The following is a 24,586-nucleotide window of genomic DNA, read 5'->3' on the forward strand; positions in this document are numbered from 1 at the left end:
AATTTCCTCACGTTTCCCGTTTTCTCTCCAGGCTTTTACATGCTCTCATTTTTGCAGCTAGCTTTCCTCCTCCTCCAGCCCTCCCAGAAGCGTTTTCAAGGCAAACGAGTACGACTGACTTGATGGGCTGACAGATGGTTTATATGAAAAGAACGTCCTCCCTCGCTCCCCCAATAAGTTACTGCAGTGTTGGGCTTCAGCCATCTTTTTATTTGAGAAAATTTCTCTTGCTTAAAGTGTAGGTTCTGCAGGGAAATTTGGCACTGCTTTCACTGTTAGAGCAATGTTATCCATTGACGAGGTTTTTGCTGTTGTCAGTATGCTATGGGATAACTGCAGTTAAACACTGATTAAACTTCCCTGTTTTATCTTGACTGGGAACAGCCACGAATACTAGCCATAGCTAAACCATTAGGTTTTAAGTCCCCTGGGCTGTTATAACTATCCAAGAATATTTGTGAGTTAAGTTCTTGCAATAGATGGTACTTTTCTTAAATGATCTCACTGATACGAAGGGATCATTTGCCAATTAAGACTCTCTTCAGTATGTTCACTGTTAGGGAGCAGTGGTTTCTGCTGCGTGCAGAGATGTGCAGGTATCTCACTGTATTTGTTAATAGGCTTGCTTTTTGAGTGGTTACGTGCAGTTGAGTGTATTCTATCAGATGGTGACCAACTGCAGAGTGGAAGAGAAGGCAAACGTAGCAATTCCCTGTAGCAGCCTCGCAGCCTCCAACCAATTTCAGTTTTGGGGCCTTCTGAGCCAGGAATGGTTTCTACGTATTTAGTAAACCTCAGTGAATTACTTTTCCATCAACTTGTTCAAAAGTCACTTGAATCCTTGTAAGCTGGGGGAAACCGTAACATCCCGTAGTAAGGAGCCCGACTGCTCATTTTCTACCCCTTGAGAGAAGAACCACCTTCTTTTATTTGTAAGTGTGAAGGCATGCTAATTTAGCCCAAGTAGAGGAATTTTTGAAGACCTACTTCCAGAAGTAGAATAATTCTGTAGATGTATTTCTAAACAGGAGTGGAGTACGTTTGGTTTCTGTGTGGAATATATACCTGTTTGCCAGGTCTGATCTTTTTTTAAAATTGTTTTTAAAATGTATTAATCGAGTAAAACTTTGAACAGATGCATGCAGGCTTGCTACTGTTTGTTTCTGAGTGCTGGTAACAAAAATGTGCTAAGCTTGTAATTCAGGATCTGTCAGTAAGTGCCAACGGATAGGGCTCTTCATTTAACTGACCAAATTTCAGACAGGAACAAAGAAGTACACAGTGGAAATAAACTAGAATCTGCTTTGTCTTTATTAAAGATGACGAATGAATCATAGTTTATAAACTCTTTTTGTAGGTGTTTTAAATAATATTTTAACAATAACTGTATCTCAATTTAAACATGAAACAATACAAATTTCTTAAAATCAGATGTGTTGTTAAGTTATTCTCTGGATAAGTTAGTCCCATGAATCAGACCACCTGATTTGTTGCTATGAAATACCAATAATCCTTTTCTTTTTCCCTTTTAGAAATGTGCGACAGAAGAATGTTTCTTTTTTGAGCGCTTGGAATCTAATAACTATAACACCTACCGATCACGGAAGTACTCGGATTGGTATGTGGCACTGAAAAGAACTGGACAGTACAAGCCTGGACCAAAAACCGGACCTGGACAGAAAGCTATCCTTTTTCTTCCAATGTCTGCTAAAAGCTGATTTCCATGGCAGATTCTGAACATACGCCACACTACATTTTGAGGTAGAGTTTCCTGCGCCTCTCCAAGCTAGCAAAAATAGAAGCAATTATTTGCTGATACTAGCTGCTTTTGCAGAAAGATTAAAACATGAATGTTTTATACTGTCTTTATACTGCTCTTTAAACCTATTGTGCCAGTGTGTGTGGAGGTAAAGTTACTTGGAAAATATATTTTCAGGATCAATAACATTTCTGTTTTCTGCTAGAGATCTATATAGAGCTATTTTATTTACCTTACATTCACTTTACAGAGTAAAGGGAAACTAATCTGATGCACGTGTGCAGAAATATTTACCTTTTAAAATAACTTATATCTTTATAGCTTGTTAGAGAATAAATATCGATTTTCATCCTAAAATCAAATGGTCCATGAATAATTTTAATATGGTCTAAATAACTCTTAAAATAAAAATTCTAAATTATTAATATAAGGAAATGTGAAATCTATTGCTATCATGTCATGTTTCTGTAGGACTCGGGCAGCTCCCTGTGGTATAGTTTGTAGAACCGGCCTGTGTAAACAGCTGGAAACTCTCTCATGGTTATATCAATCTTATCGAATCCTTCCCGGTATCCGTAAAGTAACAGCTTAGCTACGTTGCTGGTGATGGCAGTAGCGTGCTTTGTCCTGGCAAGCTCATCGAGGTCCATCCACTCACACCTCAGGCACTCCTGCTGGCAGAAGTTGATGTTGAAGGAGGAGGGCTCCAGGCGGCAGATGATGTACATGTCCGACTTGCCAAAGGCTCCGGGGTGCTGGTGTTGCTGTCTTATGCTTAGGATGGACTTGAACTCTGACTTGATGCCAGTCTCTTCAAAAACCTCTCGAACTGCTGTGTCTCCTGGGTGAAGAGAGCAATTCTTACAATGCACACAAGAATAGCTTAGCACTCTTTAAACCTTTTGATCGCAGAACGTTTCTAACTCAAAGCATCCTCTGTTTTGCTTCATAAGCTTTTCAAAGCATAAAGCCTGTTTGCTTCAACACAAGGATAAGCTAATTTTTTGTCCCTGAACAAAACTAATTGCTACGTGCCTTTCTTGTGTATATCCTACAAAATGATGAAAGAAAAGCTTTCCATAATATTGTACAGGGTATGGTTTTGAAACTGATGGTCGCTGGCTCCGCTGATCTCTTACCCCAGGGCAGCACTGCACCACCTTGTCAGTCCTCTCAGCCTAGCCCGCATCCCTCTCCTTGTATCTGTCCTCTTGCAGGCTCAGACCCTTTGCAGCTGAACACCCACCTGTGTGTGTCAGATCACTCCATCAGATCACGTACTGTCATTCCACATTGCCACAAGGTGGAACAACATGGGGAAAAATAGTGTTTGAAGAAGGTTGGCACCAAGTCCTTTTCAAAATGTATCTCGGTCTAGTGACATTTCAAATAGGCCATAACGCCTGTATAACATGTACCATGTTCCTGCAGAAAACATGGTGCGTGTGTGTACATCGTGTGTACGCCAGCCAAAGCGATGAAAACGTTAACATTTCTCATTACAAAACTAGGCTGTAACTTCAGAGCTTTTAAGGGTCTGCATACTGCAATTAAGGCCCCAAATTACCCAGCTATCCAGTACTCTTCAAAAGAGAAGTTTTACTCTTGAATAATAAGTTGAAGAGCCCAAATAAGGTTTTTGATATTCCAGTTATTTCCCAAAATTCTGCAGTTTCACTGTAGTTGTCAAATCCTACTTGCCTGGTGTAGCTACTGGTAGGTAAAACTAACTAGGTTATTTTTTTAATCTAAGTAAACTCATAGTTGTGTCTTGTTTAAGTAATAACTGCATATACAGCTGTTTTGCAGTGTTACCTGCTTCAGTTTGGCTTTGGTAAGACATAAGTGTGTTGGCTAGCTTCAGAAAGCAAAATGCATTTGACAAGACCGCGTAGAGATTATCCTTCCTGTGCAAACCACCATCCTGACTGGTGACAAAAACAGACCTCTCAGGTGCAGTTTCAAATCCTGAAAATGATTTCAGCACATCCAGTAGCTGGCAATAAATATATAAACAAAATGATTTCTCTGACAGAGGCCAAACAACTGATCCTGCACATACTTCTGCACTAGATAAACTTCTATCTTGCAATGGAACAATCTCTATAAAGTTAACATCAAATACACAGAGGTCTTTGTAGGATTTGACACCCATTAATACATGGTGTCTGCAGATTTATGTTTGTGACTTCTGCAGTATTAACTAAAAGGCTACTGCATATGGGGGAAGATACGAATGTACTTGGGGACTGTGTTTTATGTTGCCCAGAGCGGCCCCTTCAGTCCTTTGGTGTAAAAGAGCAGTTACAAAGCAATCTCCCTGTGGCAGGTGGTTTTATTATTAGGCAAAGGACTGTTTTAAATGTAAAGGGTCAAAGAAGGTAGGGATTTCATTTAAGCTTTGAGCTTTTCTTTTAGACAAAGTGCCTTTTGCTTTGAGCTTTTATTTAAATGTATATATTTGATTACTTAATGACAGTTAAACTAGAAGAAACACTAGGGCTTGAATTTCAGAAATAGGCAAATGCAAATATCTTCGCTCTTTGCTTAATCTGCATTATGAAGCAATTCAAATTACTTGTGCAAATCAGTTCATGCTCATTAGAGTAGGCAGTCATATATTTTGTTGCTTTATATAACCACAGGATTTTTCAAGCATTGTAACTGTAATTTGAAATTTAGGCCCTTGAGTGAGTGCAAGTTTGTAAGATTTGATATAAGTGATGAAAAAAGGAAAATTTAGCTCTGTTATATTTTATGCTTCACTAACTTATCTCTTTTTGTAATTGTAAAATGTGATGCAAAGAATGATAACATTTATTATGATACTGTTAAATAGTGGCAGGAGGGGAGATGTAAGAGCTTTGTTGCTCCCAGGTCTTTCTTACTACTTACATCCAGGCTCCATCCATAATCTCACCTGTTTCTTGAGGGATGGCCACTGGTACACTCAGCGACAGTATTCCCCTGGTGAAGCTGTTGCCCATGCTAGTTATTCTCTTCCTGCAGTATAACAATTCCTGTGCTATCTCCTGGCGTAGATCCTTTCTCTGTCTCTCAAGGTGACACAGCTAGGCAACAAGCGCAGTATTTGGGATTCTTTGAAGTAGCCATTCCACTACTTTGTGTGTGTTTGCTTTGTTGCGCAAATAATTATGATTTCTGCCACTGTGCTTTACAAAAAGATGTAGTCAAAATGTGACTCAGAAGTTACAGACACTACAACTCAATCTATCACATTAGCCAGAAACTTCTTCCATGTGTCGAAGTAACGAACAATGTGTGGAGAGTTTGTGTATTCCAGCTAGAGGTTTACTGCTAAGACAGCATGGAGAGATTTCTAAGGTATGGACCAGATTCAGGAATTAGGGTCTCAATACCCAGTTGGCAGAGCTGCTGCATTGCTCTGGGAAATGTTTTTGAGCCATGGTTTATTTATTGGAAGAATATTTTCACATCTGAGTACTGATGTGGGGCTAAATTAATGTGAGCAAATGTAACTTTTGAAAACAAGACCAGCCAAGTAACTGCAGTGTAACTGGAGAATTAACCAGTCTTCGAATCTTAATTTTAAGGGGTGCGATCCAAGGAGAAAGCACAATTTTATTTTTTCATACACTTCTGCTCATTCACCTTTGAACGTAACTGCAGCTGCTGTATTCAGCATCACCCGTGCTATGCTAGGTAGAAATGACGGCTTTCCTCAAATCAGCACTGTTTTTAATACAGAAGTGCCTTCTGCCTCTGGTTGGAAGGAGGTGTCCCCAGGGGTCAGGACCTGTACTGATGCTGGTCCTGGGCCAAAGAGCTCTTGGTCTAAACAAACAAATGGACAAGGGTGGAACTAAGCAAGTGTATTTATTGCTGTTTTGCACATAAAAATTGAAAGTTGGAAATTTTTGCTCAGTATATCAATGAGCTCACTGCCCTGGATTGCAGTGTGAGCTGAGAGCTTGCTATTTCAGTTTTATTTTTGGTTATATACAGATTATCTTAATCCTCTGTGCTTCTGGCTCTTACTGCAACATACTCAACAAGCCTACAAAACAAAAGTTGGCCTCAAGCCCTCCTTTAAGAGAACTGATGGAAAAGCGTAAATGTTATAAAGCTGCTCTACCCTGAAGGTGATGTTACGCCGTTAACTTTAAGGTCATAGGATCACATCACTGCACCTGTCAGCCATTATTTCAAAGAAGGGAGTCCTCGTAGGAGTGATGTGGGTCACCGTGTTTCAGTGCTGTTAACATCTTTGTAATTCTGTTGATGTCTGACCTGTTATCCTCGGACTTACCAATGTCTTCACCTGGATTAGACAGACCTCCTGGAAATTTCCATGCATTTACAGTCTGTATTGGAGGAAAAAATGTTAATGTAGTATGCAGCCTATTTTGTACTCTGTAATACGAAGGAGATGATTAACACACAAGTTCTTTGGTGAAGTTGCAGTATTATAGTTACCCTTACAAATGTCAGTAAGGCTTTAGGTAGGAACTACTTTGTTCTTGCTAATGTGATGATCAGAGACACCTACAGTCTGTATGAAATATTGGAACAAAACATCTACTGATTGAAAACAAACTGTCTAACAATCATTAGACAACGTTGCTGCTAGATAACTAGATAGAGTAGTTGAATATTTAAAAAAGCTGCTATAGACTATATAATCTTGTATTTAATCACTGATGTATCCCACTTCCATGGTTTTAGCTTTAAAAAAAAAAAAGTGTATATATTTAATCTTACAAACAGGTATTATGATTGTAGTACTGTTCTATACTGCACTGGCTTTAAGATGACTTTGTGTGTCTGTAATAACCATTTTGTATAACTTGTCATTTGTTTTTATGGAACAAAACCTGAAGCCTTGTGTGTGATTTGTGTATAGAAGCATTTATTGAATTGCAATAAAGTTCAGTCATTAAAACAATACGACTTGATGCTGTAATTAATATTCGTCAAGAAGTCTCAGTTCCTACACCTCCTCACGGATTTGTAGATTTTACCTTTACATCTACATACTAGTTTTTTTATTCCTTTCAATATTAAACATGTTTGCAGGAAGAAGTTAACCTTCAACTAGAAACTAATGCAGAAAAAAAGTACACTCTATAAAAAAAAGTCGCTTTTCCTGAACAAGCAGCAAAGAGGGGGAAGTTGTGAGCCTTCCAGTGCTTTGAAACCCCACTGATTACATTGGAAATGTTTTTTTCCTGGGCACTCTTAAAGAGCTTGGATAGGAGTTTAGAGTAATAAGTTAAAAATAGTGCAGATGGAAAATACATATATTTGCTGGCTTTCAGACTTGATTTCAGTTCCTGGAAATCTTTCTGTGTATGCAGTGGAATTGTCCTTTGAAGATAAAACCCAAATAACTCTTGAAGTTCAGCTAGCTCGCATTATAAAGCTGCATGTAAACTTAAAACTTCTGAAGCTTTCAGAACATAATTTCTATTAAGAGAGTCACCATTTCAGGGAAATTGTTCAGTGGGGGGTAGGGAGGACAGGACCATCCTGCACTGAGATATTTGCTCACTGCACAAGAAACGTATGGGTATTCGTACACCTTGATTTTTATACTTAATTCTGTCCACTCAGTAAAAAGAGCTGTAAGGAGGGGAGTCAGAAGCAACCACTTTTCTCCTTTCAAGTGGGTCACCAGCTGTGTTCTAGAAAGGTAAGCTGAAGTAAGCTGAGATGGTTCACCTGGAACACACCATCCCCGCTTTCAGACTGAACTGGAGGGGGCAGTCGTGCCACGTCTGGTCCTGCTACGTTTTGGGGCCAGAGGCAAAGGAGGCGATTTCTGGTGAGTATGGACTTGGACCTAGAACCTGAATAGGACATCGGATGTCTCACTGTAAAACTGCACGGAGATATTTGCTCTTAAATGGCTGTGGGTGAGCTTTAACAAAAACTCTGTGTTAGGAAGTTAAACCTGAACGTCCGTGTTACCTCACAGGCTTCGGAAGCTGCTATTTCCTTCTAAATCTGCAGAATGTGCAATTTCTGTTTTTATTCTTTGAGACCTCTTTATTTAAGGTATTCACTGAACAGTAAGCATGCCGTTTTTTGGTTTTATCCACACAGAAATTATAGCGAAAAACAAATGCAGTATTTCTGAAGTCCATTGCGTGCTGTTCCGTTCAGAGAGACTCTCCAGAACTAGAACCATTTTTGGAGCTTGTATCTTGCAAGCTGCATTTATGCTTTAATCGGTAATTATTGAATGAAAGCTTGAAGGTCCTGCTATATACAAGTCATTGAAATTTTACTTTACAGTAAGTAACTACGTAAAAGTGGTAGTTTATTGGGAACAAATGCTTCTCTTCCTCTGAACTCTTGCATTACAAATTGAGTGACTGGACATGCCTTTTCCTTGAAGTTCATTAACTGTGTTGTAGTTACCAAGGAACTGAAGCGTTGGTTAATTTGGTTTCTAAGAAAAATATTTTAGTAGTTATTTCAGGAAAGGCTGTAAAACCACCCAGTGAGATTCTGGTTTAGATACAACCATATGAAATGAAAACGATGCAACCCAGTATACTTCAATTAGCACATACCAGTGTTGATTGTTTCCATGTTGTAATAGCATTTAACCTCGTTGTACCAGAGACACTTAATTCGTTTGTGAATGTTCCTTCATTTACTCAAAGCACAGTGTAAAGCAAGTGTATTTTAATTAGACTAGCACGGACAACTGCAGATGAGCTAGTGAGCTTTGTGCACTTGCTGTGCTAAATTGGGCCAGCTTGATAGAGGCTGGAAGGCGTCAGCCGTGATGGCTTGCTCACCTCAAGCCACATCACACAACCCACCGCCACCACGCTAATACTCGCTGGTTTGGCATCCTCTGGAGCGAGGTCAAGCACTTCAGTTTGTGTAAAATTAATGATCTTTACACCTGCTTTACAAAGGTGGTTTCCAGGTCATGGCCAACCATGGTATTGCTTATTTAAAGCCACAGATATGCCTGGAATTTTAGAAACCAAACAAAACCAGAATCTCCCAAAATCTGCTTCAAGCCACGGGGGTTTTCCAGAGGTCTGCATGGGTCCAAACGCAAGACTAGGGACTCTTGGGTCGGTTACAGGAGAAAAAAGAAAACTTGAAGCAGAAAGGATATTGGGCGATGAACCCAAGAAACGTACTGTGTTTCTTGGGCTCTGTTCTAACATACGTGGTGTGGAAGAAGGGGAGCAGAGCGGAGCTGTCTTTGTTGGCAGAATGAGCTCGGACATGTACAAAGGCCGTGATTTGATGCATCCTCATGGTATTCTGGGGAACTGCAAACCAAACTCTCATCATCTTCATCAATGAAATTATTTTGAGGAACTAGGTATTCTTTTGTATAGGTGTGCTAGTGCTTTAGAACACTTGAACTGTTTTGTTTTTTTTTTCCTCTAGGACAACGTGAGTATCATGTTAAGAACACTGTGTGACACGCATTCTACTCTTTCTTGCTGTTAAGGGATTACTGCTCAAAACCAACTTTTCTAGAAAAAAGGTTTTAGCATGCTTAAATTCTGCATAGGCTTTTGTGTCCCTTGCAACAGTAATCCGCAACATACAATTTACTCGTTAACCAGAATGACAGCATTTTGAATCACAGCTTTGTCACTGAACACTTTCTTTTTCCTCTGAATGATCTCTTCTCCTCACTTTATATTTACTGTGGTTGTCTAGTTGATTGGAAGGGAGGAAACTTCATACAAGGGAACTGCTTTATTCTTGGGTCTGCTTCCAAATGAAAACTTGCGTTGAAGCTACGCTTGCATGGCCCAGTTAACTGTCTGAAATCCACTTGAAAATTTGAAATAATTTTTGAGACATAAATTATTTAAAAATCTGTACATGGAGGAAAAGATCTGTTCTGAACATGAAATCATATGCTGAAGTAATTTTTATAGTATGTTTGCTTTTAAAAGAACTAAGATCATCTCTTCTAAAATGATTTTCAAAGTCCATCATTTATTTGTGTGGGGTTTTTTGAATCTGAAACGCAAATACAGCAATCTGTTGATGGATGTGTTACAAAAGACCACTTCAAAGAAGTAACTTTTAACTATCACAAATTTGGACTGGAATGAAAATAAAAAGACCTTCATTTTATACTGCAGAGCAGGCTTTTATAAACGAACTTCTCTATCTTATAATCCTATAGCAAACTTACCTTATTTCTGTCTTGTACAACCAACACCTTTCCAGTGCTTTCATCTAAAACAGCACCTATTAAAAAGAGAAAACACTGAATAAGGTTAAAGTGCTAGATGATTATGTTCAATCCTAAAATGTGTTAATTTAACATGTTTTGATAAAGCATGACAAACCCCTAACGATATTCAGTTTAAAGTTGGCAAGATTTGCCTGGATGATTTGTGGAAGGCAGTTGGTCGGTGGAAAACTGATACACAATAAAATACAAAAAAAAAAAAAAAAGACTAAATATCCTGTATAAAAATTCAAAGTTAGCAGTACCAAGATAAATACTGCCCACATTTAAGTTCCAGATTACTGCATATGTTAATATTATCAGCAGTAAAGAATGCTAGAATCAAGATGTCCCCAAATAATCTAGCAAAGCTGCTTTCTTCAGCAGCGCTGTGCCTATAATCTTGCAAAACCAGAAAATTTTCCAGTGGTTTTGGCCAAATAGACACGATAGGCAAGAACTTTTCTCCAGTGGAATTCATCACAAACCCCCTGCCTACTGCAATGAAGACTTGGGTGTTTTCTGGTTAATAACAAATGTTATTACTTGACTCAGTGGGCTGTGTTGATAATGAAAACGTTCAGATAGTTGACTACCTATGAATTCATCATGTACTGCCCATCCGACAACTGATGACAGAAAGTGCACAGTAAGCCTGTTAATTAAAAACCATTGCTCCCGAGTAGAAAAATGCTTTCACTTGATTTAAAAAACTCTACATACCAGCATGTATGACTGAGAAATTCAGCTTTTCACTTTGACCTCATGCTCAGCCCAAGAATTTCTCCTACCGAATATGATTTTCCCCCTTTTTAAAACCCAAGTGCTCATATGTCTAATCATCATGTCACTCTCATTAGTCATACTTGAAAAACGTCTTCCCTTTAAAACAGGCATTTTGTCAGATTTTACGGTTGTGCGCTGTGGCGAGCAGAATGAGCACAGTGGCAGCTTTCCACAACAGTCAGGCATGCGTTTCAAATTAGTAGGTAATGATAAAAAAATGCTTCTATCATTTTATAGCGAAAGGAAGAGCGTATGGATAGGTCTGATGATATACACATTTAAAATGCTATGGAGAAATACTTCCACAGAAGGGAATTATTAAGAAATGAGTGTCCAGCTCAAAAAATCCCGGTTTTTAAATAACAAATGGCAGGCTTATGTGTAGGAGGAATATTTAAAAGATGAAATACCAGTCTTCCTTCAAGATACGCCAGAGGACGTGCTTTAAGAGGGTAGTCACTTATCTGCCTCCCCATTTGTTACTTTTTAATTCCTCCTGTAAATATTTAGCAATGCCCAGGGTCAAGTACTGTACTGATTACAAGAGGGGAGAAAGGGAAGCAGGAGCAGCTTTGATGCATGTTGTGATTACAGGGATTATTTTATAGAAAAGCCATTTTTCAGACTAATGGTTTGTTGAGAGCAAGGACTGCTGAAGTCACAAAGCTGCCGTTTGAATCAAACAGAAAGAACCTTTTCTCTCCCTTGTTCCCTAGAAATTGATGCCCATGAATATAACTTTTGGCTGTGAGATTCCCTGAGATATCCAAGAACTCTGCTAGATGCTGCTTAAATTCAAAGCGAGGAGAAAAGCCACTAATGGGATTTGCTCTCTGCTCTCATCTTCCCAAGTCTAACTCAGGAGTCCCCAGCTGAAGCTTGCTGGGCCACACGTGTTTCCTATCAGTGATATCACACTTTGGCTGTGGAATCTGACCCGTGATTTTAAAAGCTTTCAGTCTTGCTACAAACATGGTACCTAGAGCTTTAAATCATCCAGCTCCGGGATGGCTTTCTGGAGAGGTCTGCACTTGTAGCCTAACCAAGTATTCGCTATTACAACACTGCTTTGTTTTGACTGTTTGCTCTTTGGAAATAGGTAAGATTCATATTTTTTAAAAAATCCCTTAGACGACTCCAGACAGTAATGGTGGAGAAAAACATCTTCACTCTACCTTTTTATTTACGATCGGTGTGAAAAGATGTTCCTAACGGAAGAGCACTTGGCAGGCAAGGGCACGTGACAGCTTGCATTATAAACATCACCAGGCAGGAATAACTATTGCTGTGTAAAACAGCTTCAGGCCTTCTTTTTAATCACTTGTGGCTCCTTGGACAGCCTTAACCCCCTAAGGCTATCTTCCCCCAGTCTGACATTTGTGCAGCTCTTGTTTTACCTACTTCCTTAAGCAACAGGGCTGGCCAAGGTCACTGATGGTCATGCACCTGTGTGGAGACCCTTCTCTCACCTCAACAACAAGGACTTCCTTTCAACAACTAGACTAAGGTAGGTAACAATGAAAGTCATATCCATGTTGTAAGGCTTTCACTGCACAGGAGGGAGAAGAGAATGACTTTTAACTTTTCTTCCTTTCATTTTACACTTCTTCCTCAACGTGCCACTGTTAAGGAGCGTATTTACAAATGTGTCACTCCCTGGATGGCAGTGAATTTGGGAAGCGCTTTTCAAAAACATCTTAATCATTTCACCCCATCGGCAGCTTTTCTGTACCTTTACACATTTGGAGAACTCTGCCACCTACAAACGGATGCAGTAACTCAGCTGGAAGACAGATCACACATTCCACTATTTCTAAACAATAATGGCCAAGCCCTATGAGTAACATTTGCTACTCTCTCTTGGCGACTCTGATCTCGTCTGGCAAAATAAGACCTGACCTTGCTTATTCACACCTTTGTCATCCCTTGGCTGCGTGACGACGGAAAGGCAGGAGCCCTGGAGCATTCACCACGCGTTCACCATGCGGGGAAACTCCAGACAGTACAAAAACAGCTGCTGGTCTACTTGGCAGCGCAGGCTGGCTACCTGTCGTCTGGCTTCCTGCAGACCTCTCTGCAAACCTCCCTCAAGGAGGAAACCTCCCTTTCTATTTGTAGCATGCTCAAGGGACTACGTACTGTACTGTGACTGGCCACAGCTTAGAGGTGAAGACTCATTGGTAAACTTGCTCCTCTTGATTGCAGAAACTTTCTTAAACATGGAGATTTTTGCACAAGAAATAAAAACGCCTACAGTTTGGCACATGCACGCTTACAATGTGAAGTGTGAACATATTTAAATAATTCAATATTTCAATAAAATGAGTTACAAATAGAATGAAACACTTCCACTACCCAGGCTCTGTCTCCTGAGGTAGAAAGATAATGGAATAAATACGTGCCAGATGGTATCCACGCTACCTGGTGTAGTCCTGCTACGTGTTCCATACCCACTGATAGTGCACGAAACCGGAAAATAAAAAGTATTGTAGTCATTATTTCACACAGAGAAATCTGTTTACATGACCAAATGCCTTTCTGAAGTCTTCACCTCTTGGTTAAAAAAATAAATAAATAATCCCAATAATTAATAAAAATGTACAGATTTGAAAAGCAGTAGCACAGTATATAAGCTATCTGTTGTGTAATACTTAAATCTGTGCAAAAAAAAATATGAACTCCATATACCTCCATTTATTAAACTTTTCTCAAAGAGTTTTTTCCTGTTTGCACAGACTGTAATCAAAGTTTATCTCAAAAGTACAACAACAAATGGTGTTTTGAAAGTGCATTTTTTTTGGAAAGTGTTTTCAGTTATGATTTTTCTTACAGTACGCCCTTGCTGATAACCATCAGGGCCACAACACTTGTATTAGGATTTTCTTTTAGCACTTTCAGCTGCACACAACCTACTTCAGGAAAATCCCCTTTCAGTTATTCATACTTCCTCAAATATACAAGAAATATAAAGACTAATAGGGTGATTTTTTCTAGGGAAATGCATTACCTTACTCGAGTTTACTGCCACATATTTTAATGGTGAGATTTTCATACCTCAGGAAAACATGCTCTAACATGTCCATTGAAAAAAGCCAAGCCCGCCGTCAGCATCTATGCTGCCCTCTGCCGGTTTTGTACTGAACAATAGTTGTGTAATTGAAGGCATTTTTTGACAGCTTTCTTTCACCTGATCTGCTGCTGCAAAGAATAACCCAGCTCTTAGAGTCCCTTCGAGCTAGATTTTTCAAAGAACTGCTTACAGGACTTAAAACCACTCAGTGAAGAACTAGTGTCCCACACGGTCTGCGTAGCCAAGGCCAAACAAGCTAAGCTTGTAGAGGGCAAGATTTGCTGTGCCTCTGCTGCGCCTTTGCTGCGCTCATGAATGCTATATAGCCAGGGTGGCAGGGCCCAAACCAACCTCCAGATTACAGGAAATTGCCAAGTGATGGGACTGGTAGCTGTGTATCTGTGCAAGACTGCTGAGAGAGACGGCAAAAACATGCAAATTTGGTGAGGCTGCGTTCAAGCTGACTGTATTTTTGGCTCAGTATTCACTCCTTGTATTGTGCTGTATAAAAAATGGGAAACTGTCTTATCTTGTTCCTTGGGAGTTTCCTTAGTTTTTAGAGCTGTTCCTTTCCAACTCTGGTTGTGGGAGGTCTAGATGGGTAAGAGTATGGTGTCCAGATGTTCGTGAAATCTATTTGTTACACAGCTACGAGTTAGTTCAGAGCCTCTTTTGGACTGTTCCAATTTTTGCTAACAGTTGGGCTACCTCCTGAGCAATTCCTCTTGGTTCAAGTTTACCCTATTCACAGGCCTTAAACAAGCATAGTTTAGGCAGATGCATGTAGTAGATGCACCCAGTTATGGGCAGGGAACATTTGAACAGAGGTGAACTTTCTTCTAAGAAGTTTGTAGCTACTTTTTGAAACTTTAAACAGTTGGAACCAAGGAATTCAACCCCTGTCACCTGCAAGGTGAAAGCTGAGATGCCTCAGAAGGATAAACGAAAAGCAGTACTCATGAGTCAAAGCTTCAGGGCCACGTTTTCTCTCCCTGAGCTGTCCACAATTTGCTCAGACTGGTAGAATTCTGTAAACTGGAACAGTTTGAGAAACTTCTCTCTTTGTTGGCCTGTCTACTATTTTCTCAAACTGCAATAGTTTCAGAGACTGGAATAGTTTGTGAAGCCTCTCTCTGGATCGGCCTGTTTCTAGATGGCTGCAGAAGCACGTTTATGACTGAAACACTTGGTGAAGCAACCCAACAGCAGGCAGCCACTTCCCTCATGGCTGCTGATGCTCTGTGCTCGCAGGGCACCCTGTGGGACTCACCTGCGACTCCCAGCTGGTGGGTGGCGTACCCGGGCAGCCTGCTGGGCCCCTCGCCCAGCCACCGCGTCAAGGTGGCCGAGCCTGACTCAGCATGGTGGAAGGTGAAGCCTTGCGACGCGGCCACCGCCGCCAGCCTGCTCTGGAGGATGGGGATGTGCAGCCAGACGGCGACCCGGCCTTCCTTCTGCCACTGGGCGACCGAGGCTGAAAGACAGACGCGGGGCCACCAAGTCAGGCGTGAGATTTGGGGGAACCAGCCCAGGGCGGCCGCCCCAGCCACGTGCTTTCTGGTTTCGAGCTCTATCGCTCACAAAATGGGTTCCCATGTGGCTGGCTGTATTTAGACCCAACGGGTGCAAGAAACGTGTTAGTATTGACGGCAGGCGTGGGAGCATGGCCAGCTCGACCCTTTATGTGGTGTTTACACACAGAAAGCCACCTCATTCCCCTCAGACCAGCCAAACAGCCTCGTGGCCGTCCCCTGAGCCCCGACCCCCCGGGGGCTCCGCTCTCCCCGGGTCCCCTCCACTTGCCCCGCAGCCAGCGCCCGAAGGCGGCCCGCTCCCGGCGGCGGGGTCGGGGCAGCTGGGCCAGCTCCACGCTCACCCCCCCGTACTTGTCGGGCCGCCCCCGCAGCCCTGCCCAGCCGCCCGCCGACGACCCCCGGCCCCGAGCCCCCCGCAGCGCCCGCAGCAGCCCCGAGCCCGGCCCCGCCATGGCGCAGCGGGAAGCGGCCGCCCCGGGGGCGGTGCCGGCCTCTGCCTCCGGAAGGGCTGGGCGCCGGGCCGGCATGGCTGCTGCCTGTCGCCGCAGGAGCAAGGGGCGGCCGGCCCCGGGCGGCGATGGCGATGGCGGATCCCCGCGGGCAGGCGGCGCCCAGGGCGGGCCGCTGGTGCTCGGCGTCGCCGGGGCGGTGGAGGCAGGTAGGGGCGAGCCGGGGGCTGGCGCCCCGAGAAGCCGCCTGTGCCCGCCAGGCGGGAAGCCACGCCGGGGCGGGCCTGGGCAGGCTGGTTTTTATTTAAAAATGAACAAAATAAAAAGGAAAAGCGGAGGGAACGCGCCGAGCCGTCGCGTGGTGGTGTGGCCCCAGGGGCTGCGGGCAGGGCTCCTGCCTGGGGAGCGCGGTGGTGCGGGGCGTGCTGGGGTGCGGAGCGGTGATGTGTCTTCTCCGGGGGATTTCAGGGGACGACAAGGTGCCGAAGATGTTGCGGGCAGGCCTGGCGCAGCTGTCGCTGAGCAGCATGAAGTCGGCAGGTGCATGCATAGGCCGCCCCGTCCTGCTCAGCGCCGCGGAGGGGAGGCAGGAGGTGAGCCCCGAGCTGCTCGGCCGCGGTCCTTCCCAACAGGCAGCCCCGTATCCCCGCCGGTCAGCTCGGACCTCGATCCACCAAGCGTGTAGAAACACGACCAACGTGCTCTTCCACATCTCTTACGGTGTAGTGCCACGTTTCCTCGCAGTACTGGCAAAAACCCACACTGCTTATCCTGGCAAGTAGGTTAGAAGTTGTCTATGCGAAGGTGTGTGTTACTTACACCAACACATACATCTTTATTGTGAAAAATGAGCATAGACCTTCCTCGTTTTTCATCGGTTTGTACCATTTTCTAGCCTGTACAACGTATGCTTTTGTGTCATCTGCAGGATGGCTGTAAAGTTCACGTGGAATTTTTGCGTGTCCTTTATAGGCAGAATACAATCGCTTCCCTTTAGAAAGCTATTTTCAGAAAAATAATTAGAAAAGTGCTTACTAGTATCTTATTTCTCCGTGGAACCACATTGCAGCCTAATCCTCGTCCTTCCTCAGCCCATGTTTTTGTTAACAAAACATCGCTTACTTTAACTGGAGGACAGAAAACTGGGGGGAAATGTCTCTTAATTGACTGCTGTTTGCTTTGAAACCCTTCTTAGGTCTGCACTGCTTGGCCCACCACAGGCTTTCCAGGCGGCAAGGTTGGACTGAGTGAAACCACGCAGAAGAGCCTGAAAGTAAATCTGGGTGATGCTGTCACCGTGCAGCCTGTGACCGGGGCAGTTATCCAGGCAGAAGAGGTTGATGTGAAGTTGAGGTATGGAACTTGTCACGGCCCACTGATGTACCTACCGTGAGGTATCTGCTTTGCACTGCGGTCTTAAAAGACACCACTTTTCTCTCTTGCTTTGATGGAATTAGTATGCATACAAAGTCAAATATGCCTTAATCCTTCAATCATCTGTGCTGAAGTTTAAAAACTGGGGGCTGATACCTCCTCTGTGGGCTGAAGAGTGGCTCAGCTGCTGTACAAAATCTCAGCTGAGCGGTAGAGATATTGTGAGACTGTAATGCCACCAAGACCACTAGTCTCAAGAGGTTCTTCATTTTATGTTAAATTAACTAATAGTGATGTTAGCCTAGCACCTCCTGAAGTAGAGATCAGGCTTCTGGCAGGTGTGTATAACTGTGTGATCAAGGTAGATTCTTTATACTTGTAAGTCACTTGTAAAGGATGAGGATGATGCCAGGTTAGAAAGGACCAGAAGGAACCTGTGTTGTGGCTGTCGTCATTAGGAAGTGCGCTGCTAACTGCTATCTGAAAAGCTCGTGACGACAAGTCCTGTCACTGTTAAGACAATTTACTGGCTGACAGGTTGGGGAGAGCCCTCAAAATGTCACCACTGTATGTATGTGGTTTCTGTTTACTGGAATGTTTTTTCGGATTGGAAACTCTCACAAATGTTTCTTGTTTTTTTTTTTTTCCCTTGAAATTTATCAATGATAGGGAGCAGAAGGTGCAAATTAAAGCTGTCTTGAAATCACAAAGGCTCTGAAAAATCAGCGGTTTATTAATCTACTGAGTGACTTCTCATCTTTGTCATTCTCATAACATTCCACATATCAGCGTTTTGGTCAATGCAGAATTTGGTTATAGTTACTTCCTAACTAAAATTATTTTACAATTACTTTTGAAAGTTACTAACACCTCTAATTTCTATAAGTTAACTTCCCTTCCTTTTCAAACCTCCGTTGTTGAATGTGACTGTCCATTTTAAAGGGGAGATGCTGTCTTCCAGTAGGTTGATTCAGAAATGTTGGTGAGGCAGCCTTGCTTTCATTGGTAATATAACCAGCCTATCTTAAATTACGCTTTTACTGGTTAACGTGGCTGCAGATTGTATACTAACTCCCTGTAATCAGCATGCTTTACCTTCCATGCCTCCCTTCTCACCGGAAAATGAAAACAATGTTGTAATTAGAGCTTTTTGTTATGGCTAATTTAGTCCTAGAGGAAGTTTGATTATTATTACTTAGTGGTTGAAAATACTTGGGTCATTTAAAAAAAAAAAAAAACAAAAAACTAAAATAATAGCTGTGTTAAATCAAATAATAATACTAATCTAGATATATGTTGCCATGTTAATATGCAAGGCAGCCCTTCTTTAAAGCTGTGACTTTTACTGAAATACATGAGCTGGCAGCGTGCCTTGGGGTGCATCTGGCTCAGCGCTGCCAGCGGGGCGAGGTGAGGGATTGTCCCGCTCTGGTCTGTGCAGCTTCACCTTCGAGCACTGCGTGTGGTTTTGGGTACCACAATATAAGAAGGACATAAAACTATTAGAGAGTGCCCAAAGGAGGGCTACAAAGCTGGTGAAGGGTCTGGAGGGGAAGATGTGTGAGGAGCAGCTGAAGTCCCTTGGTTTGTTCAGCCCAGAGCAGAGCAGGCTGAGGGGAGGCCTCATGGCGGCCTGCAGCTCCCTCACGAAGGGAACAGAGGGGCAGGCGCTGAGCTCTGCTCTCTGGGGACAGCGACAGGACCCGAGGGAACGGCATGGAGCTGGGACAGGGGAGGGTCAGGCTGGGTGTCAGGGAAAGGTTCTGCACCCAGAGGGTGGTCGGGCACTGGGACAGCTCCCCAGGGACGTGGGCACAGCACCGAGCCTGCTGGAGTTCAAGAAGCGTTTGGACAACATTCTCAGACAGAGGGTCTGGTTTTGGGGAGGTCTTGCGTGAAGCCAGGAGTTGGATTCAATGATTCTTGTGGGACCCTTCCAACTCAGGATGTTCTATGAATCTGTGATAAGCTAAGTATGAAATCAGAGGAATTGTATGTAACTTCTGAAATATTTATGGTTAGGGTAATTTTTTTGGAAAGTGTTCCAAAACCAGAGTTTTCCTCTCAGGCAGGATTTTGTGTCAAGAGTCAGGCTCCTAGAGCTATTATACGTAGTATACCACCAGGTTAAAAGTCATATGAATGGCTTTTATTTTTCCTTGGTATAATCAAGGAGAGAAAACATTGAAACAGGAAATTGTCTGTTTTAAGCCTGCTAATTTACCTGAAGCTATTGTAGTAGATTATAGTGAACTAATTGTCCTAAGTTAACAGTAAATCAACAAACTTCCTATCAGATAAGAACGTTAATTATTAAAAGAATAAATGGAAATACCCTTATTCCAGTGTTTCCTAATTTTCTAGACACTTTACAGGTGTAATTTATTCTCTGAAAATTACTATCTCTGGGGATTTGCTTGCATGCATAATTTAGCTCTATTTTCCAAGTCAATAATCAACCCCCAACCTCAGACCTTAACAATGTAATTGAGTGTGTGTTTATTTGCCAGGAATGGCTGTGATTTTACTGAGAGCTCTCTTGTAAATTAGCATAATATCCTGCTTTCCCTCAAATCATTAAAGTTGAGAAACTAATGTTTATTTCTAGGTTTAGAGCTCCCTCTTTTGATCATAAGTTTATTTGCAGCTGCTCTAAATGCCTTTGATGATGCTGTTCACCTCTCTGTGCAACACTTCATTACACGTATCAAAGAGCTTACAGAGGCTGGAGACTCCCATGTGCAGAATGGGCCTTGTGAAACATTCTTTTTCTTGTGAAAACAGAAGGGCTGATGTGTGAGGTGCTTACAGGTTGGCTGACTGGGATAAATGCTAATGAATTATAACGATGGTTTAATGGCTTTAATAAAAGGTAAAGCTTCCGATGAAACAGGATAAAGATTGTATGGACAAACTGTCATGAAAAAGTGATTGTACGACCACATGTGATGTTGCAGCGTATCTGAGGTGCAGGGAGAGTTAATGACATCTGTGCTCTTAGTGAGTCATGTATGTGATGTAAAATGTGTCAATATAAACACCAGTGAAAGCAATTCATATGAGACAGCTTTTACTTTTCATTTGCTTTGGATTAAGAGTACATGTGCTCAGCCATGTGTTAAATCCCAGCGATGAGACTGTTTCAGAAAATGCTGTGCGCCTGGCCAGGGCTGGCTCGGGAAGGGGCTTAAGATCTCCTGAGTCACTTAGTCTTCATTAAATAGAAGACTAGAAAATGCATTGTGGAGAAAACTTGTGTAGTACTGACAGTGGATGTGCAGTGTTTAAAAGACATGCACAGTATTGCAAATGTTCAAGGTGCCAGTTTAATCAGTAGATGATACGTATGTGTGTTTGCGGGGGTGAAAGAGACCTTTCTGATCTGTAAACGTAGCAGTGGCCATTCTGTGTGCTGAGATGAGAAACGTATAGTCTGTATTAGTAAATATAACTAACTGTATTGATTATTACAGCATTTTGTATGGGGAAAAAATGAAACAAGTTAAATATGTGTGCTTCTTTTTTAGCTGTGTGACTATGATATGAGCCAAAGACTGTAAATAGTATCATGAAAAGTAGGTGGTATTTATCATCAGGTGCCTCAGTGATATTGACTCTTGTTTTGTTTTTGCAGTAGTTATTGTTTTTTTGTTTTTTTTTCCTTTTTCTTCCAATCACAGGGACAAAGATGCCTGTATTAAAGCTGAGGAAATGTCTGTCTGCCTGCTGAGAAACCTAGGTATAAATTTTTTTGCATTTTGTTTGACTGTTTAAATTTGTAGTGGAAGGTCAGGTTTTGTCTGCTCACACTTCTCTCTGGGATCTGTTGTCTTTTGGCCAAATCATTTTACTATGCTATAAACATCTAACTTGCCTTAATCCTGTTTGTTTATTCATTGTACCTATTGCTGTTTCCAGTTAGTTGTTTAGCTATTGTTGTTGGCCTTCTGGCTGATAATGTGGTGCACTCCAGAATTCACTTGTTTTGTGAAGAACAAGAGTACAATGTTATGCATTAAAAACAAGATAAAGCATCAGTATTAGCACGAAATCCCATACTCTGAATATTTTCTACATTGGTAGTAAATAACCAAAATTTCTCTTCGTTGTGTGGTAGATATGTGTAAGGAAAAAAAATAAAACTAGGTAAGTTTTATTTCACGGTATTGTTACTGAGAGGTGTAGTTTTTGTCCTCAGTGGTAATCTTCTGGTTCAGGAATTAATAACATTGTTGACAAGCTAAGAAACAGTAAACATGAACTGGATTCCAAATTCATGAGTTTGGCTGAAAATAATACATCTTGTGTACATTTTTGCTTTTGGCGTGTTTTTTTTTTTTGTGCCTGTAGGTTGCATTTAGTAGATCCAATTTCCAAATCTGTCTGTCAACACAAAGGCTAAAACCTCCCCCTTTTTAGGGCAAGACTCGGGCTAAACATGCAATATTGTGAACCTATGAGGCACACAGCAAATACAAAATTTTTACTTCTTGCAGCACTAATTCCCTAATCTCAGTTTATATGAAGGTCAAAAATACTCCAAGTAACGATGAGCTTAGTAGAGAGTTTATGTATGATGACAAATGTTTATCCAGTGCAGTCGGCTTGTGTATGGAAGGATCATTTAAATTACCTGAAATTACCTTTAAATTACCTAACCACCTTCTGTTAGGTTAATTTGTAGCACTCTTCAGGCTTACTTAGAAGAAAGCATTCTGATGTCTTAAAGTTCTTGCTGCCAAAATAGATTGAAATTTCTTTTTTTTCTTTATCCTAGATGGGAAAGTGGTTTTACCAGGAAACCTTCTGGCTTTCTCTTTCTATGGTAAACTTTGTAACATCGTGGTGATGAGAGTGAAAGGAACTGATGGCACAGAGCTGACCGCCCCGGCCACCTCCAGCGAAACGCAGGAGCCAGACCTGGAGAAATCTGACCTGGAGGCGAGCGCGCTAGATTTGTCCTTGCAGCTCAGCGGGCTGGACCTGGACGATAACCCCGAGGCCGCGTCCGTGAGCACACCGAGCAGGCGGATGGACCCAGCCTCACCAGTTCCCCCCAGCTCTGCCGTGGCATCCGGCGGGCACGGCCCTGCTGAGGGAGCCCTGACTGGCAGCCCGGGGGTTGGTGCAGACCTGCCCCATGGCTCACAGCCGGCCGGGACAGGAGGCAGGGAGGGACTCCTGCCGCCTGGCAAGGCGGGAGCAGCAAGCAGCACAGACAGTTTTTATTACATTTCTTCGAGAACTAGAATCCAGTTTGTTGAAACCAGGACCGGCGTAGCAGACGACGGTGACTGTGAATCCCGAGTTACCTATGATATGATAGGAGGTTTAAGCAGCCAGCTCAAAACTATTAGAGAAACAGTTGAACTGCCCATGAAGCAAGCCGAACTGTTCAAGAGTTACGGTATGATGCCTACGAGTTGGCTTCCTTCATTTGATCCTTTTTTTTTCTTTAACATGACTTCTTTTTTAACCAAGTTACTCTTCCAGAAATATGCCCTGGATTTTATGTAACACTAATTCAGTACACTCGCGTGTCCAAACAATGTCAAACTTTTTTATTGTTTAAACTGTATGGATGTAATGGAGACGTAATTATTAGCTTTGTGAAAAATAATTCAGTAGGAAAGAAATATGTATCTCCAGGAAAACTCAGGTATGCATAAGCAGAATTTATAGCAAACAGCAAAGAGTTTTGTACTTGGACGTTTGAAAGGTACATATGTTTCTTGTGGCTTCCTAAGACCTTTTTTTTTTTTTTTGGCAGAGATAACTAATGACGTATTTTTAAAGTTGATAAAAATTAGGACAGATTAATTCTTCTGCTGTCTTTATCCCTGTCTGTTGTAGGGTTCCTGTAAAATATTAAGGAAGTATTCGAGTCTGTTAACCCAAACTGCTCGCTGAGTTTAGTATGGAATTACAGGGTTGAAAAATTAATATGAGTACTGCTGCCATATTTTAAATTATATCTAACATATATATGAACTGAGAGGACTTTTGTGACAAAGATAAAACTGTACCGTGTATTTATTACAAAAGGATATGCACATAAAGCAGGCACGTCTGCTCACTGTACTTGTCTCGGTGTGCATTGCTGTGAGACAGGGCTCTTGCCTATAAATATTTCTTTCGTATCGTGGCTTTGAGGCTTTTTATTTCTCTGCCTCCCCTCTTCCCACACACACCTGTTAAAGAGGAGGTGAGTGCAGTGACCACGGAGGCGATGACCATGAGTCACGAGTGGTTCTTTCAGTGTGCGTGGCGTGGGCATGGCCCGGGGGTGTCAGTGGGGTGGTGCGAGGAGATTTCAGCCCCGCGTCGTCCAGCTCCGTGCTCTGACCTCCAGCCTCCGCACCACCACGTGTTTCTGTGCTGGCAGAAGCCTTGCTTCAGCATCAGCATTCTTCACCCTTTGTCCTAAAAGGGCTTGATCAGATTCTCTGCTAATTACATGAGAGAAGATGATGCTTCCCTGCCAGCTAAGCTTTTGGTAGCCATCCAAGTGCCGTGAGCCCTTGCCTGCCCGCAGGTGAGGCAGCGAGGATGTCGCTGGAGGCAAGACCTTTGGTTCAGCAGCTCCATTTCTTGCCAGCACCAGAAACGCCACACGAGGGAGCAGCACATGCTGTAATGGACTGTTAGGAAGTAACATGTCTGTACAGACACTTTATTGGTAGCCTCTATCCATTAGCAGATACTGTTGTCCTTTCAAGTAAAGCAGTTCTTAAGATTCAGGCTTCCTGTCCTCACCAGGTGACCTACCCCTGTCACCGCTGTCGTGTAACCTCTCCTGCAAGCATCATTCGATTGCAGCACCCAGCTGATGTTTCTTCTCTGGTCATGCTTCAGCACTGCCTTCCGTGGCAGGGTCAATGCTTTGTCCAAAGTGTGTCTCTTCTTTTTGCTTTTTAATTTTTTGCTTTCTGCTTTTGGCTTTGTGCCCTTTTAATTTGCCTCTGCTGGTTTGAAATGCTTTTTCCAGCTGTTGGCCTGGGATCATAATCTTACTTTTCTGCAGTTATCTGTAGTTTCTGTCCAGTTGTAACAATATCCAGGAATGCCTGGTTCTTCCATTGTCCTTTAAGTTCTGTGCATGAATGTTTCTGTCTGTTTTGGCTCTCAACGTTTGCTTGTAAAGAGGCAAATTCATCCTTTTAATGATCGGATGTGTATTTTTCATCTTTTTTCAAAGTATTTAAGGTGTAGCTAGGTACTTCAATCAAGCCTCACAGTATTTCTGAAACTTTTGGACTGTTGAAAAAAGTGGTTTTCTGTTGGAAATTTTTAATAATGACACTGTAACAGTCACAAGTAACTTTATTAAGTACATTCATGAATATTAGGTGGTTAGTTCAATAATTTTTCAGGAAAAAAAAAGCACAAAACGTGGGGAAAATG

At 42.2% G+C, this 24,586-nt stretch overlaps 3 protein-coding genes across 8 annotated transcripts in view; 2 read left to right on the forward strand and 1 right to left on the reverse strand.

Moving 5' to 3' along the window:
* FGF2 (fibroblast growth factor 2) overlaps nt 1-6,686 on the forward strand; it is a 32,764-nt gene extending 26,078 nt beyond the window's left edge. Inside the window, exons 3-4 of one of the 2 annotated variants that reach the window (XM_066996670.1) lie at nt 1,533-1,761; nt 2,231-6,686. In XM_066996670.1, coding sequence (XP_066852771.1) covers nt 1,533-1,718 — 186 coding nt within the window. In that variant the 3' untranslated portion in view covers nt 1,719-1,761; nt 2,231-6,686. Of the gene's footprint in view, nt 1-1,532 lie in introns of both variants that reach the window. The other variant, XM_048078147.2, reaches the window with a different exon arrangement.
* NUDT6 (nudix hydrolase 6) lies at nt 1,289-15,489 on the reverse strand. The gene is made up of 5 exons (XM_066995994.1): nt 15,459-15,489; nt 15,095-15,400; nt 9,930-9,985; nt 6,051-6,105; nt 1,289-2,600 (listed from the first exon to the last, which is right to left on the reverse strand). Exons 1-5 carry the CDS (start codon nt 15,487-15,489, stop codon nt 2,212-2,214), a joined length of 837 nt encoding a protein of 278 aa, XP_066852095.1. The 3' UTR covers nt 1,289-2,211.
* AFG2A (AFG2 AAA ATPase homolog A) overlaps nt 15,397-24,586 on the forward strand; it is a 190,777-nt gene continuing 181,587 nt past the window's right edge. For 3 of the 5 annotated variants that reach the window (XR_007168731.2, XM_048078138.2, XM_048078139.2), the window contains exons 1-5: nt 15,397-16,017; nt 16,277-16,401; nt 17,004-17,161; nt 20,863-20,921; nt 21,960-22,589. Coding sequence is in view for 4 of the 5 variants with exons in the window: in XM_048078138.2 (XP_047934095.1) it covers nt 15,507-16,017; nt 16,277-16,401; nt 17,004-17,161; nt 20,863-20,921; nt 21,960-22,589 (1,483 nt within the window). In the remaining variant the exon portion in view is untranslated. The remainder of the gene's footprint in view (nt 16,018-16,276; nt 16,402-17,003; nt 17,162-20,862; nt 20,922-21,959; nt 22,590-24,586) is intronic. The other 2 variants (XM_048078142.2, XM_048078140.1) reach the window with 2 other exon arrangements.

The sequence above is a fragment of the Anser cygnoides genome, chromosome 4 (genome assembly GCF_040182565.1).
Source record: "Anser cygnoides isolate HZ-2024a breed goose chromosome 4, Taihu_goose_T2T_genome, whole genome shotgun sequence".
NCBI lineage: Eukaryota > Metazoa > Chordata > Aves > Anseriformes > Anatidae > Anser > Anser cygnoides.